The sequence below is a fragment of the Sebastes fasciatus genome, chromosome 14 (assembly GCF_043250625.1).
Source record: "Sebastes fasciatus isolate fSebFas1 chromosome 14, fSebFas1.pri, whole genome shotgun sequence".
Lineage (NCBI taxonomy): Eukaryota > Metazoa > Chordata > Actinopteri > Perciformes > Sebastidae > Sebastes > Sebastes fasciatus.
In genome coordinates, this window is record NC_133808.1 from 28,181,681 (window position 1) to 28,199,995 (window position 18,315).

General features: G+C 38.5%; 1 protein-coding gene and 1 long non-coding RNA gene across 7 annotated transcripts in view; both read right to left on the reverse strand.

Annotated features, from left to right (window-relative positions):
- The window catches only part of LOC141781829 (uncharacterized), a 132,126-nt gene extending 122,473 nt beyond the window's left edge, over nucleotides 1-9,653 (reverse strand). The window contains exon 1 of one of the 2 annotated variants that reach the window (XR_012596954.1): nucleotides 9,569-9,653. This is a non-coding gene — a long non-coding RNA (uncharacterized LOC141781829). The remainder of the gene's footprint in view (nucleotides 1-9,568) is intronic. The other variant, XR_012596955.1, reaches the window with a different exon arrangement.
- A 5,373-nt stretch (nucleotides 9,654-15,026) lies between these two features.
- The window catches only part of kdm6a (lysine (K)-specific demethylase 6A), a 46,203-nt gene continuing 42,914 nt past the window's right edge, over nucleotides 15,027-18,315 (reverse strand). For 3 of the 5 annotated variants that reach the window (XM_074657699.1, XM_074657702.1, XM_074657703.1), the window contains 4 exons: nucleotides 18,075-18,262; nucleotides 17,746-17,887; nucleotides 17,524-17,650; nucleotides 15,948-16,342 (listed from right to left, as the gene is read on the reverse strand). In XM_074657699.1, coding sequence (XP_074513800.1) covers nucleotides 16,088-16,342; nucleotides 17,524-17,650; nucleotides 17,746-17,887; nucleotides 18,075-18,262 — 712 coding nt within the window. In that variant the 3' untranslated portion in view covers nucleotides 15,948-16,087. Of the gene's footprint in view, nucleotides 16,343-17,523; nucleotides 17,651-17,745; nucleotides 17,888-18,074; nucleotides 18,263-18,315 lie in introns of all 5 variants that reach the window. The other 2 variants (XM_074657701.1, XM_074657700.1) reach the window with 2 other exon arrangements.

Here is an 18,315-nt window from a genome sequence, read left to right on the forward strand (position 1 = left end):
AAGTACATTTTGCTGATAATACTTTTGTATTTTTTTACTTGAGCACATTTCTGAATGCAGGACTTGTACTTGTAGAAGAGTATTTGTATGTGTGTTGTGGTATTTGCTCAAGTAAAGAAGCTGAGAGAACAGATGACAAATAGCATCTGGAAATTGAAAGTTGCATTAAAAAACCTGCAAGGGAACACGCAGTGATGAGCTGTGTTGAAGTACTAAGGCTATGATTCTTTACTTTAAGGTTTAGGAGGCTGGATTTGGGGAATGTTGTACTTTTTACTCCGTTGCTTGATGTGAAGGTTAAGATTTTGTTGGTTATTCAATATATAGATAAATATCTCAGTTTTTTTTTTAGATCATAAAGAGTTGTAGAGATGTCTGAACCTGTCTGAACCTTTTCAGCTGATTTCAAAGATTTCCGTTTCAGTCTTTGTGTCAGGCTGGAACATCATGTCTCCACCTTTGGGGGATTTTAAACACTTAAACTGTCTGATGAGTAATTTAATCTTAAAGTACATTTACTGAAAACAATGAGGGTTTATTTGCTTTATGCAGTATTTTTCCATTGTTTCCTTTAATCTAAGGATTTAACTCTTACCACCACCACCACCACCGCTGCATATCACATAAATAACTCATAACTTCCACAGGAAATGAGTCGCTGTTTTTGGTTACTCATGTCGGGACTTTTTCACACTTAATAAATTCATGAATGGACGCCTTGAATGCAAATACCTTCATTCATCTGTTTGTTGGCATTTAACTGGCATTTAACTGTCAACAGTCTGTGTTTACATGAAGAGCATAGTTTCCGTTTCTCCAGAGAGCCTCGTGAGGTCGTCTGGAGTTGAAATGTTTGCGGTAGATTATTCATCCCAACAATAAACTCCTGAGTCCTGGCTGAGTCACCGGAGCGGGCCGGGCTGCTCTCCTATTCCTGGGCCGTTTATAAGCAGTTGAACGGGGCTGATGATGCAGCGCAGCAGGCTCATTTAACCTCCACCCAGTTATCAATATCTGACCCATACAGGGACGCAGTATAATGTCTGAATCTCTGCGTTTATTTAGGTAAAATAAACACCCGCTATTCAAACATAAATCCTGTATTCAAAAGTAGATAAAGGAGCAAACTGAAGGTATCAAAACTGAACAAGCTCAATATGAAGATTAGAAAAAGTGAAAAATGATATGCAGCTGAGAAGAATTGTTCACAATATGTTGCATGAGATTATATAATATCATAATTAAATAATAATAATTTCCATGATATTAATGTGAAGTGCAGCACTTAAAAATGTCCTTCACCTCTGCATTTAATAGAACATTTATAGGGATCATTTCCTACTTTATAGAATTAGTTCATATCTTATAAATGCTCCTTTGATATTTATAAGTGTGTTTTTATGATATTTATTTAACAACTTTCTTTATTCTCACAATGAGTATTTCATTTGAATGGGCTACTTTCATTCTGTGTTTAATTGATAAAAGTTGGGGCATTACTTTGATTGACTTGATTGAAACCACCATCTTTTCCTAAACCTGACTAAGTAGTTTTATTTTGAAAAGACTGGAGCGGAAATTGACATGTGCGTCACATGTTGCTGGACCTTTGTAGGAAAAAGCACAAAAAATAAGTTGTTGAAAGTCGTGCTGAGCGTCACAAGAAAAAGGGAAATTCGTGTCTATGTAGATGAATCAAATAGATTAAATTTCGTGACTATCTCACACACTGCTGTGAGACTGTGTTAGTCCTCGACTAAAGAAATTCTTAGTCGACAAACATCACACTATGATTTTATCGACTAATCAATTAGTTGATTTAATAGACAGATCTGTAAAACTGAGTTTCTCCTCAAAGAATCACATAAAAGCACCACTTTAAATCTGGTGTTTACCAGAGATCTGCTCATACGTTTTTGGGAAATAAGTCATTCAGCATGAAAAAAGCATTCAGAAAAACTAACCAACAAAAGAAATGTTAGACCAAAACAACTAAGAGGAGACATTCCTAATTATAAATTGATGCAAACAGAATGCAATCTCCTCCCGGTTTATTTAAACAACAAATAAAACGATATAGTCTGAGAGTGTTGGTGGCGTTCGCTGTCAGAAACCATCTTAACCAGTCCGTCATTGCCTTGTCAGACTTCACATATTTGGCTTTCTGCATTAACGGCAGTCTGCGCTCCTCTCTCAGACACATTCCTCACAAACCCAGCACTTCCACAAATGACTATGATTTCCTCTTGGCCGCTGAAAGCACTTGATGCGCACAGTCCAAGAAATATAATGTTTGCCCTTCTGTACATCCATTTCCTGTCCTAAAATACTTGCATATGTTTTCTCTGTCAACTAAAGTGTGAGTCACTTGGTTTAAGAGTAAAAACAAATAGGAACGGAACAAATACAAGCTGACTCACATGAGTGACTAAGACATCTGGAATACACTTTCAGGATTTAGGAACAGCTTTGAACCTCTTTATTAGTGTGTGTGTGTGTGTGAGTGTGTGTGAGTGTGTGCATGTGTGTGTGTGTTACAGACATAAGTTAGCATCCATCTCTTTCATAACTACAGTGACATCTGCTGGCTCCAGATTACACTGGCTCTGTTTCTGTTTCTGTTGTCAGACTCTGTGTGAGGACCAGATGGAGGTCGTTTACCTGACATGAAACTGTTGGCCCCAGTGTGAGCAGGTCAATGGGCCAATGGGTCAATTGTTATTTATTAGTAAAATAATAAATCGTACGCCAGCAACTTGGTAAAAAATCTTCAAAATTAACATGAATTAAAGTTCAGATATAAACCTTTTTAATGCAGCAACAAATTGGTCAAAACTTCAACAGGAATTCAAATTCTAGCATAAAACGCATCTAGTATATAAACATAGAATTTAATTTAATAGATCTGCCCCATTGTCACCAATACCCGATCCAGCTATTTGAGTCAGTATCGGCCCGATATCCGATATCAGTATCGGTGCATCCCTAGCAACAACATTGTTTTTCATGCACTGATCAATTTTGAGATTTTGCTTCCATAACATGTCTTCTTTCAGACTAGTGGAAAGAAAACATCCTAAATACACATTTAGGTGTTTATTTTACTACTTGGTCTATTTGTGTTTGTAAAATTCTTCTAAATTCATCAAAAGTTAGCATTAGATAATGCCTCATTTGCATACTGTAAATGTTAAATATCAGAAAACTTGTAATACAAAAAATAATTGTCTTGTTAGTAATCAACTTGAACGCACCATAATGTAACTGAATGGAACCTCCGTTAACGGAGCTCTGACTACGTCTACTTCTTATGTACAGTCAATGAGGACACCAACACCAACAGGAACTATGAATTTCAAAAGGCAGTATTTTCAAAATAAAAGCTCTTCAAACATTGTGAACCTGCAAAAACGTTCTGATTCAAAAAGCGACGGGCTGCAAGTCACAGGACTACTCAGAGCCCTTTCCCAAATGTTTCACACAGAAACTGATCACGTCTGTATCTCTCATAATACTTTAACCATTTAGTGCAATAATCACTCTTTTTTTGGATCTGTATTAGTCTCCACCAACTCTGAGAAAATAATCTTATAGATCACCAGCTAGTCACAAACTTTGCCGTTTGGTGCTGTGCAGGTAGAGTTCAGTAGATTTTCCAACATTTTTCCAACAACAACAAAACGGGAACAAAAATGTGAATTCTGCAGATGCTAAACCCAGAACAACTGAACCTCATAAACACATCCACAGGAACAGGATAAAAGAAGTCTAACTGCGTCCTTCTTTTAGGAAATGTGAACTGCGTCTCATATAAAAACCCAGAAAGGCTTCCTGCTCTGATATTTTCTTAAATGTCAACCTCCTCCCTCTTCTCACTTTTGTAGGCAGGTGGGGGAAAAACACAGCCTGCCAATTTTAATTTTTTTAAAACCTGAAAATTCAAAAGAAATCATGAATAAATTAAAGGTGTATTGGTTGAAATGGCTGTCAGTCCATCGGACCAACGCAGCCACCTGTGGTTGTGATAATGAAATAACTGTCAAGCACGATGCCAACAGGAACTTGTGAATGATCCCACACTAATTTAGCACAATGGATGTCAGCGAGAACAATGAAATCCTCCATCATATAGGCTATTTTCTAAAGTTTAGAGAAAAGGTTCAGGTGAGGGTTATTATTGTTAGATGACTCTGGCACCATAAGTGACCGAAAAGTCTAATTTTTTTTGTGTTATTATTATTCATGCGTTTCACACCCGGTGACCAAGTGCTCATGTAAAAGGTTTTTCACACCGACTCAATCCACACTTGCATTTGCCAGATTTCTTTGGTACTTCTGCATCTTTATTCCACCACAAAGGCAGAACAAAATGATTGTTATCAGTGAAATGAAAATTGTCTGACTTAATGTTTTCCTCTGTGTTGGTTTGATTGGTGCATATCTCCAGGACGGGTTGTAATATTGGGTGAAATGTTTTGTGGGGAATCTGACATGTGATTTGTATTGTTCGTGTCCTTCCTCTCTTTGTCCACAGACAGGCGGGATGAAACAATACAGGATGCCAAAGCTTTGTCTCTCTTTTGCTTCCCATACAGGGCCTCTAATGGGCACGACAAAACATATACGTAAGAAAATGAGAAACACATACGTAAGGGATAATGTACAGCTAGTGGGCCATTGTTGTGAAATAAACCCTGACAGGGAAATGCGGCGTCCTGACGCCCTGAAGAGTTTTATTTCACAATAATGACCCACTAGCTGTACATTATTACACGGCTACTTAACTTAAGAAATCAATCATTTGACACAAAAATTATCCCCCAGAGTCTGACATCAGAACTGCGTCCATAGCAACGGTCTGTTATACGTAGCAACGGTCTGTTATAAAGAAATAACAGACTGCAGAACGTCGTGATTGACCAATCAGAATCGAGTATTCAACACAGCTGTGTAATAACTCTATAAAATGTATAGTCTCTCAGTGACTTGGCGGTCTTTGGACTTTGAGAGAAAAACCCTAACACATGAGAACTCAGACAGAACCGCGATCTGAAGGTTTAAGATCAACACAAAAGGATAAGACCGGCAAATTCTATATTCTTATTATTGTCTTCCTTATACAGCGGTTCATGTGATATCTTAAGAAAAGTTATTCCTCATTTTTCGTGCGTTTTCCTACGGATTATCCAGCAATTTCCGCTCGTAACATGCATACAGTGTTTTCAAAATAAACTTATGTCTTTACAGGAAACAACTTCGTTAGGTTTAGGCAAGAAAAATACTTAGTTAGGTTTAGGAAAAGATCCTGGTTTGGGTCAAAATAACTACGAAAGTGGCGTTACTTAAGTACGGAAGTTACATGACAAATAAATCAACGCTGACTTCTGTTTTCACACGGGAAACGAACACCGGTCTCCTGGGTGATAGTTCAGTGTTTTTTGACCCACCTATCCACCTCGATCTCCTCCCAACACAGTGTTAGTTTGTTGGTATATATATATGAATTACAGTGCATTACTTTTTGTAAGCATCTACGAACGGTGTATGAGAACAGCCTGATGAATATCATGAAGCATTATTCCATCTCTCAATACTTTACTTCCTGTCTGTGGCTCTCAGCCCGAAGCCCCTTCGTTTGTACTGAAGATGTTAATCTTTAAAAAATGCGTCACATATACATAGTTTGTTTTTTAAAAAAGCTAAATTACTTCCTAAAACAGCTCGACAATGTTAAAGCATCATTAAAACAGGATACATAGTGTATGTGTTGGGGACTATTTTCATCAGCAAATTAATAAACATTTGGTGTTTTACTGAGTATTAATAATAACTTCAAATTAACAAACAAGCCAAAATACGTTTGTGGAGTTTTCTGCTTCATCTGAATACATAGAAACATTGACAGTGACAACCTGACTGAACTAAAAAAACTAATATCTAAATCCTGCCATCAGGTGTTCTGATGTGAGCCAGCAATTTGGGACTGAACACTTTCCTCCTGCTGGGTTGAGTGATGGGCGAGATGCATTAATAGCTTTAATGGAAAGCACTCTTCACACATGTAGAGATAAATAATAATCATTGAAATACATTTCTCTGAGCAGCAGTTTTTTATAGCACTTTTTAAAACAAAGTCACAAAGAGTTTTACAAGTATCAAAGTAAAACGAAGTAGCAGAGGGCTAAAAGAAAATAAATGAAATAGTTAGCAGTGCTTAGGGTAAGGGCTTTAGATTTAACAGAGGAAATATATATTCTGTGCCTGTTGTACAGTTGAAAAGCCTAGAGAGCGATGTACTGATCATCTTAGAGACAACGTGAGACTGAGAGCAGCCAGAGGGACCGTGTCTGAGGATGTCATGCAGTGATCAGGCTTTTTTTCTCAACATTAGCTGGTGAGGATTGGGGTTCAATATCATTTTGTTTGTTTGCAATAAATCCTCCAATAACTAGAATGGCAATCAGAGCGTGCACACCTTTGCCAAGGCCAGTCCACTCCAAAATGTAATGGGTTCTACCTTGGCCCATACTTCACCCTTTCATGAAAATCGGGCCAGTAGTTTTTCCATAATCCTGCTAACTAACGGAACCGAAAACGTGAATCCTTTTAAATCACTTATTTAGCTTTGGCTTCAAACAATTTCAAGAAACTAAATGTTTCAAAAATATTTGAATAATTAAACTTCAGGTTTTGCCAGTTAGCTAAATGAGAACTTTTACATTTCTCTTTGCCAATGAAAAGAAAAGAGAGAGGAGATAAAACATTTCACAGCGGATAGTTTGACTTGTCATAGAAGTAAAAGCACGGGTGTTACTAATGACATTAACAATGGCTGAAGCAGCTTAATGGAAATCAAAATCCTAATCAACAAGATTCAAGACTTGAAACTCAACTCCTTTAAATCTCACTGGTCAGACATTTCATAATCCAATCAGATATCACGCCAAAGCGTGCAATAGACCCGCCTGTCCACCAGAGGATAGCGTGCCTCGCCGAGGCATGAATATTACACGCGTGTATAAAAGTCCAGTACCATCAGGAGACAACAGAACAACTCACTTAGGTTTAGGCAACAAAACCACTTAGTTAGGTTTAGGAAAAACATCATGGTTGGCCTTAAAATATGTACATAAACTATGTAAAATACATACGGAAACATCGGAACATAAGTACACAAAACACATCACTAGTGATGAAACAAAAAAAAACACGGTCTCCTGGTTGAAAGTCCTGTGTTTGTTGTTTTTGGACGTGAGGGATCGCCTCGCCCCTGATTTACATAAAGTAGCCTAGACCTCAGCTTTATGCAAATGAGGAGCGGCCAACATGACGCTCCGTCTTTAGAAACGCAACGCTGCGCTACCAGAATGCATTGCACGGTTGCTTACATAGACACTGAATGGGAAGCGTGGAAAGGATGGACCCTGTGGACACGTACCATAAGTGTACTACTGAATACTTATGTTACAGACACGGAGGAATTAAGAGGATTTTTCAAACTTTAAAGTTAAAAATGACAAAAGCGCAAGGTGTTAAATATATATTTTTCAAACAGCTAAATGACATCCACTCCCAGAGGAGACCAGTGAAGGTAGAGTGGACTGGGTGCGCAGCAAGTAAAATTAAAAAACTTCAACTTAACTAAGACAACATGGTTGCATCACCATGGTACTCGATCATGCAGCAAAGGAAAGATTTGAATAAAGCATCACACCAAGGTTACAAGCTTCTGAGTCACAGGCAAGGATGCATTCATCATTGAATACTCTATCCTTCCATACAGTAACACCATGTAAGCATCATATACAACTGAGCTGGCTGAATGAGGGTTCAATACAGTATGTGTGCAGCTGATACATCCAGCAGCGTGTTAAAGTCATCGTACTACAGCCTGCTGTGCAGCAGTGAAGAGAAAATACTGTGGAATCAATAAAATGAAAGTTGTGAAACGATTGGAGTGGTTGTTGTTAGAAGGTGAGAGAAAAGTTCATGGCAAAGAGATAAAAAACATCAGCTTACTGAGTGGATACTTGTAGGCTCCGTTTAAAGGTTGAGCGCTCTCTAAAACATGCAGCATGTGACAGTTAGTTGGTCAAAACAAGACAAGCTGTTTTTCCACACATAATGTGTTGTTGTTCTTAGTTGTTTAAATGTCTTAATTTGACATGTTAAGAGAAGATAGACCTGTATTCATCCCAAAGGGAAACAGCAGTTGCTGTACAAAGTAGGAAGCTAAATAAAATTAATTATAAACAATAAAGATGGACCAGTAACTCCCGTGTTCTGAGAAGTAAAATAAAAAAAAAATTTCCCAATGGAGTCTGGCAAAAATGTCATAAATATAAACAGGTTAAACGGTAAGCTGTGGATTCTTATCATTGGCCATTTAAAACCTTAAACGTTATTCTCTTTGATCTCCTTTTGCTTGGAAAACCACTGGTTTAAATGGTATCTTATTGTATTATTTGCAAAATAAAGTATAAAAAATACATTATACAGTATGCATTAACAAAATGAATGAGCTGTTTATCGATAACAGAAGATTAAGTGTGTCCATTTTTTTTTATAAAAGCAAGATGAGTAAATCATTTTGTACCCATCATAATCAGTGTGTTATTGTTGCCTTTAACATGACTGAACTCTCTTTAAACTTAGTTTTTACAACATAATAACATTTAAAATAACAGTAAATTGTCTGCATTAGGTAAGAGAGGAAATTAAGAAATAGAAATAATCACACAGGTGCAATGCTTAGCAATACTTTAAGATATATGTATAAACAGTAGACCTAGATTTATTTGCAGATACTACTTACACACCTATTCTCAGGTAAACTCGTGAATGCAGGACAAAGGCTCTATATAAGTATAGAGAAATAATTATTCTTTAGCCTAAACATTTAAGAATAAAACCTTAATATTGGATTGTTTTTCCAAAGAGGGTTTTTTTCCTTTTTAGCTGCTTGATGCCGTCAGAGCTAAAGAGTACTAGAAAACTTTACAGTACAAGTAAATTACTTGTGTTAAAATGTACACAGATAAAAGCAAAAAGTAGGTCAGTAAAAATATGCTCTGAGTAAACAGCGTTACATTTTTAAAAGGGGAAGAATAAATGTAATAAATTATATAACTTATTAAATTATTGAAGACATTAAGCTACAAAACATACTGTATAAACATGTCAAGGTAGGATACACATCACACCACAGAGCCCTGAGGTCCAAACCAACAATAAATCCCATTTAAGCAGCATGTGCATACAGCTGATTATCAACTATAAATATACAACAGCCTTCCTCAGTGCAGCCTCACAACAATCAACCAGAAAAGAGACACAAAAATGACAATAAATTAAAAAAAAAAGTAGGCTTCACCGCAGCGGGTGTAACAAACATTATAAAGCCACATAGCAATAAATTAAATGACCTGAAACTTCTTATAGAATAAAACAACAGAATAAAACATCACCATGGCAACAACACACAGCAGAAAGAGAGCTGTTCTATTAAGTTTCACTTCATCATCAATTAACCTTCTTAGCATCACAGTGAGTGTGTTGTTGAACTCACCTGTCTGAACACCTGTCCTTGAGTCTCAGGTGAAGTCCTCCTCAGTCAGGAACAGCAGAGCATCCTCACAGAAGGTAAAAGATCCACCATGATGGGCATGTTAGCCACACCCAGCATGCACCTGTTCATAGGTGTGTTTCATTTGGGTCACTTAGCTTAATTACTGGGTTAATTAAGGTACAGACCACCTGTTTAACCATGCAGAGAGACACAATAACCATAACCCAGACTGTCATTGTCTAATTATTAATGAAATTGCAGTTATCACTAACTGCTGCTAGCTGCTAGCCCCTGCTGGACCAGAGGATGACCTGGACCGGACCGACTGCGACACTCATTCCGGTGTGTCTAGGTGAGTGGGCGGGGCTAAGACGCGAGGAGAGGAGGCGAGGAAAGGAATCGAGGAGACATAAAGCAGCCAGTTGTCTCCTCTCTGATGCTCAGTCCTCCTGCAACTTCAGCTGCAGACAGGTGTTTTTATTTTCATATGACTTTTGTTTTTATTCTAGCTATTCTGTAACAGATGTGACTTGAAATGTAGTGAATAGGCTACAATAGAAAATATGTTACTTAGGTGAAATTTAAAATACTAATATTTAAATACTCAAAACAATAGAAAATCGGACTTAGGAAAAAAAATTACAAATATTTAAATACTCAAAACAATATAAAATAGGCTACTTAGGTAAAAGTAAAATTACTAATATTTTAATACTCAATAAAGTAGGCTACAAGTAAACAAAAAACTAGTTTGTTACAGTACCAAGAGAAAATGTAATTAGTTACTAAGAACTGCATCAATTATGTGTTCCATACATTTTTTATGGGCTGATGATATATTAGTTTATATATATACTGTGAAGTGAATATCATGCCTCATTTCAGATATGTAACAATATAAGACAAACAATACCAGGAACTAAAGGCAAAACAAGGCAACAAAAGACACAAGCAAACACATGAAAGTATAAATAATAGAAATAAAAAATAAACCCACATACAACGCCCTAAGGCACACAAATCAGGAAAACATTATATATAGAAGAGATCCTCGGCCTCCAAATCCTTTCAAATAACTCCAGTCTGTCATTAAGGATATGTCGGGTTCTTATATATGCTATTTTCATTATTATTATTAAAATTTGTATATGTATCCCTGGTATGAGCAGTTTTGTATGTAGGCTTCATACTATTATTGTACTTGTGTATTCTTAAATAAAAAATAAATAAATAGATTAATAAGAAACGAAAACAAACAACTGCATATTTTTCTAACCATGCATTGAGGTTTTGAGATATTCATGTGAGATTTCTGCCTTTCTATGGTATAATTTAGTTCAAAAAGATGTCTGTGGTTAAATCAGATTAAGGGGCACAGTTACAGGAATGTTGCTGAATTTCTTGAATCTCGAAGTACTTGCATAATTTGCTGTGTAACTTTTAGAGTAGCCTATGGCACGACTAGGTGTTTTAAAAACAAGAAGGCTTATCTTAACCATAATTAGTTAACTGTAATTTTATTTTATTCATTGTTTTTTTTCTGTCCATTTATTGTAATAATTCTTTCTGGTTATTATATCTCTGAATTGAGTTTTACTGTTCCATAGCGTGGGTTACATCAGGACAGCATCTAGCAGTATATTAGCAGTAATTAGAGACCAATCAGCCCAGTTAGTCATCATCATTACAGCGGTGCATTAGGAGCGTAAAGAGATGTGGAATGAAAGGAACTGCAGGGTAGAGATGGATCTGATTCAATAAACACTTTTCTCTGTGCAATAAAAGACATAAATAGCTGGTAATACTGAGCAAAGATGTGAAGATGTGATGACTAAACTCAAAGTACAGCTGAGGCTGATGGAGAAGTTATAAAAAAGGTCTAAATTCTCTGATTCCAGCTTCTTAAATGTGAATATTTTCTGGTTTCTCTATGACAGTAAACTGAATATCCTTGAGTTGTGGACAAAACAAGACATTTGGGACGTCATCTTGGGCTTTAGGAAACACTGATCCATATTTTTCACTATTTTCTGACATTTTATAGACCAAACAACTGATCGATTAATTGAGAAAATATTCCATAGTCGCAGCCCTAATTAGCTTTACAAGCATTTTCATCAATCACATTATCAGACAAATTTTAGCCAAAGTTATTAAAATTCATCCCGAGGCAACATGAATGTCTGAACCACATTTTATAACAAATCTTCCAATTGTTGTTGAGACATTTCACATTTATCAACCTCTTGGTGGCGCTAGAGGAAAAGTCAGGGGGTCACCAAGGTCATTAGGATTCATGGTGACATGAGACTGTTATACAATGACCATGATGAAATCAGTAAAATCCCTTATGTTATTATTTATTCCTCTGGTTACCAACCTGGAGATCCCGACCCCCACTAGGGGTCGCCAAAGCTTCATGGGGGGGGTCACGAGGCCTTCCTGATTCTTGATTTTCTTTGAATGAAACTGTTATTTTTTTTTAAAGTTTGGATTGTTTAAAGGTCCAATATTGTAAAAAGTGAGATTTTCATGTCTTTTATATTATAAAGCAGGTTTAAGTGATATATAAATACTGTGAAAGTATCAAAACACTCAATCTATGGAGAAATACACACAGCTCGTATTCAGAAACTGTGCGTTTGAAACAAGCCGTTAGGATTTCTGTCCATTTGTGATGTCACAAATCTACAATATTTAGACCATTTCACAGTTTTAAATGTAAAAATACCAAATGTGTCCCAGTCTATTTCCTGTTTTAGTGTATGTGAATGACATCAGCTGACAGGATGTAAACATGGACCCAAGCTGTTTCCTAGCAACGCAATTCCGCTAAAATGCTCTAAAACGGAGCGTTTCAGACAGAGCATGAATACAGGTATATTCAGACAGACAGTATGAGAAAAATAATGTGTTTTTTGAACATTAAAGCATGTAAACATGTTCTAGTAGAAACCCAAAATACAAGCATGAACCTGAAAATGAGCACGATATATCCCCTTTAAGGAAAAGGAGGGGAACCACTGCTTTATTCATCCGGTTTGTTGGATTATTTTTATCCACTCAGGAAGAACACGCTTTCTGTTCCTCTTTTCCAAACCGACGACTGTTAAAGTTCCTCTTTTCGTCTCCCGTAAATCATGGTGGCATCATCAGGTCTTTTTTTAGGAGGCTGTAAGTAAACCTAAAACTGAGCTGCACACTGTTAATAATAAAACCTACTGAGAGAGGGGAAAAAGATTGTAGGCTACACAGATTACAGTCCGAAACATCAGAAAAAGCTTTTGATTTCTCACAGCGACTTTGTTCTGATTCATTATTTTCTCCCAGAGATTTGTTTTCTCTTCCATCGTCGCAGACTTCATTCAGATAAAAATAGTTCCCAGCTGGAGAGACGGTCAACTGGATGCACCATGTGGGCATTTAATGAGGCTTTATGTCTTTGTTACGGTGCAGGGATCTGACTGTGGCATGTTTGCATGGTGCAAATCCAGGGCACATTTTTGCAGGGATAACAGGCTCCCCAGAAGGCTCCGAGTGCACAAAACCAGCGAGACTTCAGCTATGTAGGAAAAAAAACAAACAATGAAAAAGACAAGAAATCAGATTGTTGCTCTTTGAATGTGTGAAACCATCTTCTTCATATTTCTGACATTCATGGACGTCCAATTCAACGCTGCATCACAGCTATTATTAACTCCTTAATACACTAACAGCGTGCAGAATCTCTTTTTTAAATCTGAAGTGGCTTCAACATGTTAAAACTGCTTGGATAACGAATCTTTCATCTGCGATCTGCCATCTGTATTGTTCTCACTTGCTCAGCAGCTCAGAGCTGTTCTTCCATTTGCTTTTGGTTCACATCCAACTATCATTTTTTTGGGCCACATTCAATACAATCTTGTGTATAATTCATTGTGTTCCTGGTTACTAATTAGTACCTTTATAGCTTTACTCTAACCCATGCAGTGCCAAGATCTTTCCATAATCACGTGTACAATACTTTATTAAGAAAGACTGTAGTACTCTATGTGAGGAACCGTGTTAATGGTCCTCCTGGTGATCCATTTGGCAACATTTATCCTGGCAGCCTGCTGAGGACGAGAAGACCAACTGAGACGCACAAATGGCAGCCGTGAACATGCCAGCGCCTCTCGTGTTCTTCACACAAGACAGTTATACATGTTATAATGATACTCATTGTGAAAAGATCCCAATACTACTGTAAGATGGCTACACATTAAAGGTCCCACATCGTGCTCATTTTCAGGTTCATACTTGTATTTTGTGTTTCTACTAGAACATGTTTACATGCTGTAATGTTAAAAAAAAACTTTATTTTCCTCATACTGTCAGCCTGAATATACCTGTATTTATCCTCTGTCTGAAACGCTCCGTTTTAGTGCATTTCAAAAGAATTGCGTTGCTAGGCAACAGCTTGGGTCCATGTTTACTTCCTGTCAGCTGATGTTATTTACATACACTGCAACGGGAACTAAACTGGGACACATTTAGAATGTTTACGTTTAAAACTGTGAAATGGTCTAAATATTGTATATTTGTGACATCACAAATGGACAGAAATCATAACGGTTTGTTTCAAATGCACAATTTCTGAATACGGGCTGTGTGTATTTCTCCATATATTGAGTATTTTGATAGTTTAACAGTATTTATATAGCACTTAAACCTGCTTTATAATATAACAAACATGACAATCTCACTTTTTACAATATGGGACCTTTAAAGTCAGAAGTTTGTTTTTGATCCAGTCGTGTGAAGTAAATATCCAGTCCATCCTCTGAGAAACACGAATGTCTGTAGAAAGTGAGTACTTTCTTTTCATGGCACTTTCTACTTCTACTCCACTACATCTCAGAGGGAAATATTGTACTTTTTACTCCATTTAAATTATTTGACAGTTTTAGTTACTAGTTACTCTACAATATCTATCTGGTTGGCGTGGAGAGGTGGTCGTGTCGCTCTGACTATCTGTTTGGTGATGCCGGGAAGCTGCTTGACATCCTCCTGAATCCACCTTCTCACATATGTTCACATTATATGTATTATTTTCTGTCATATGCATTGTCTATGTTGTATTTTCATTATGTTGTTACTCTGTACACACGACATCTATTGCACGTCTGTCCATCTTGGAAGGGGGATCCCTCCTCTGTTGCCATTCCTGAGGTTTGTAACATTTTTTTTGGTTAAGTTTTTCCTTATCCGATGAGAGGGTCGTACTGTAAAGGTCAGAGGGTGTCGTATCCTGTACAGATTGTAAAGCCCCCTGAGGAAAACTTGTCATTTGGGGCTATACAAATAAAATTGACTTGACTTTACTAGGAACTCCAGGTTTTAATTAGTACAGTGATCCAGCTGGATCCAGCTGGGTAACTGCACCTATCAACAATGACCTCCTGACTTTAGTAATAAATAAGTGCAACAGAGCTACAGATGTAAATAAAGACAGTTCTTGTTTATTGACTCATAAAACATCCTTCAAACAATAAACCCATTTCAAGGTAAGGTCTCTGTACAACGCTTACTAAGCAGTTTTATTTATATAGAAAACGTACGAGGGGCCGAGCTTAAAATCACACGGCTCCTTCAAATTTAATGGCAGGTACTCTGGAAAAAAATTACAGCATTCCATCAACAAATATTTTCAAGCAATAAATATGCATTTATAAATAGTGTAAATTTACATCAAAATAAAAAAAAGAGAACACAAATTAAAGTTCACTCTTTCTGTCTATGTGCAACCCTTTCTCTCTGTGACTTGGCTGTTTGTCTACACATGATTTCCTCTCCCCCGCCACCCCGACGTAATCGTAGCTCCAGCGAAATAAAATCAATTAACTGATTTAAGAAAAAAACGGGGGAAATGTTGCAAATAATGTGTCACTCAACTTTTCACATTACAAAAACAGTATTTTAATGTGGTTTTCCTGACCGAGGAGGTGTCTATCTAACATACAAAAAGACGGGCTAATGCTAATGACTCATCTCGTGGAGGGGGAGGGAACAAAGCTCTCCTGTCAAAAACTCACAAACAGAATACAAAAATGGAAAACTATCAAGTCAGTAGTCTTTGTGTGACGATGCCAGTTAAAACATTATGTACAAAACTTAAATTCATCATTTTTATGTGGGATTTTTGTGTGTTTTTTCTGGTGGGAGTCCAGCTGGGCCAGCAGTAGAACAGTCTGGTCGTGACGACGGGAGGCGCTGCCGACCCCCCTCCAGTCCACCGGGGGGCAGGCACGCCACTCTGGGGCAGGTTGCATAGACACACAGCTTTCACGCAGCTGCCTTTATGGGAGAGCTACAGAGCGCCGTTTGAGGACTGCCGGCTTACTTCCTGAATATCAGAAAACAAAAAAAAGGTTTCCGGAGAGTTTTAAGTCCATTGTGGTTCTAACTGTCCTCAGAACAACAGTGTTACCATCAAGAGGGGGAAGGCAGGGGACTCGCCTGCAGACACATACAGGAAGAACACACTGAGCCCTGCAGACATTAAAGGTCCCCTTTGTGTTTAATCTGATCCGCTCTGGTCTGACTGAGACCCGAACTGATGGCGGATTTGTGCCCGATACTTACTAGGGTGAACTGGTCATAAACCTGCATGAGGTCCTCTATCTTGTACTGCTCTAGCACCACAAAGTTGTCCAGGTTAGCGCTCCCCCTACGGGCACAGTCCTGGCAGTGCACCACATACGTTTTCCTGCTGTTGCTCTCGGTGGTGACAAACAGCAGGTCGAACACCTCCACCTGGACGAGAGAGGGAGACAGAAAGGATCAATGACACGATGCAAATGCAGCAGAAAGGATGGAGTGCAGGGTTTCCCTGCATTGAGACATTTGGGGGTTTGTCAGTACAGTCATGCAGACTGCACGCAGACAAGGGGAATAAACGCTCCGCTACATGTCATTCAAAAACTGCTACCCGAGTTTGGGACGAGTGACCATGCGGCCGTCTTGCTGAGGTCAAAGCACGTAAACAAACTATGATGCACGCTCCGACGCGAGAGGTCAGGAAAAGGTCACTGATTTTCTCTTTTTCGTTTCTCTTTCGTTTTTATTTATAGTTACAGTGTAAACCGCTTATAGTGATCACGTCTGTCCGGGTCAAATTGAACACTATAAGTGATTACCATTTTTCGCTCTGCAGCGCGAGCGTGCATGCATGCAGAACAGCGCCCCTTTGCCGGGGCTCCTCTTTCTCTTACTCTGTAGCGGCATATAAAGGGAGACGGGCGCCTGTCTGCATGTGTGACGTAGAGCCGGTTCAGGATTGGCAGAGTTTCACTTTGGGGGCATTATGTGACCAAGCAGTATCAATCCACTTGACGAGGGCGGCTTCAACCACAGGTGTGCATTCGTGTTTTATTCTAAGAAAATTACTCTTTTTTCCCGTCACGATATTAATGTGCAAGCAGCACCAGCTTCAGGTCTCCAGCCGGAAAGAAGATGGTCTGTGAGGCAAAGTATCACGGGAGTAAAGTAAAAAAACAAAACTAAAATTCAACTAACGTTAGTCTAATGTAGTTTTAAAATGTGTTCCATATTATTTAAACAGTGTTTGTATAGGAATGATTCTGTCCCAAGCTTTTTCATCCATATAAGCGGTTGATCACTGTAACTGTGATCACTATAAGCAGTTTCCACTGTATTTATAATCATTTAATTCCTAGTGAAGTTTACTGTCTAAGTGCACTAGTGTTATTTTGGACAATACGGTTTATTTTTTAAACTGTATTATATTTTAACTCCGTAATATTGGTATTGGTAGCCCCCAAAAAAATCCAGTATCATCCAGGCTCTATAACGCAGTAGATGTGCGTTTACTGTGCGTGGACTGATCATGCTTACTGCCGTGTGAAGTCACCCCCCCTTAAGGCCCATTCTTAGCCAGGAAAACCCCCGGAGTGGTTTAGTATACGCTTGCTCACCTCACAGATGCTGCAATAATGTGCTGGCTCGCTCTGGGTCCTCCCGTGCCACACCAGCTCTTTCCCAGCAGCCAACAGCAGTTCCCGCTGCATCTGGCACTGCTTCAGAGTCCGTAACAAACAATACCTGACGTACGGAGACACAACATGGTGGGTGAGTTCAGGGGTAAACGGTCTTTATCAGTTATCAGGTTTTATGATTTAGGAGAGAAGAATCCTCACTTGATCATCTCAAAGAGTCGGTGGTCCGACACTTTGATGTTCCTGGCCATGTTCCAGGAGAGGTGGATCATGGGGACGATGGATTTGACGCTCTGCAGTTTGTTCCACTCGTAGCGCTCCACTGCCAGCTTGTACTGATGTGCTGAGGACAAAAAAAACGAGAGGTACTCTTCATTTATTCTGTAGGAACGTGTGTTTATCCAGCTGAGATTCACAAAGTCTACAGGCAGCAGCACCTGGAGGCTGCACTGACCGTCTGGAGGGATTATATCTGTCTTTATGAGCATCACCATCCACGAACACATCTATAATTAATTTATTTTTCTCACCTGTGAGGGGTCCGACATTCCACGCAATATTGTTGCACCAGCCGATGGCCTGAACCCAGTGAATGGTGCCTGTGTTGAGCCACACCAGGTCTCCGGGACGCTGGATGAACCGGTAAACAGGCACGTTGGTCTCGTACAGGTCCTCCAGGTTGGGCCACCAGGACCCCATCAGGAAGTTGATGTTGTTCCTGTGACAGGAGGTAAATTTAAATAAAACATGCCATCAGTGTGAACTCCGGAG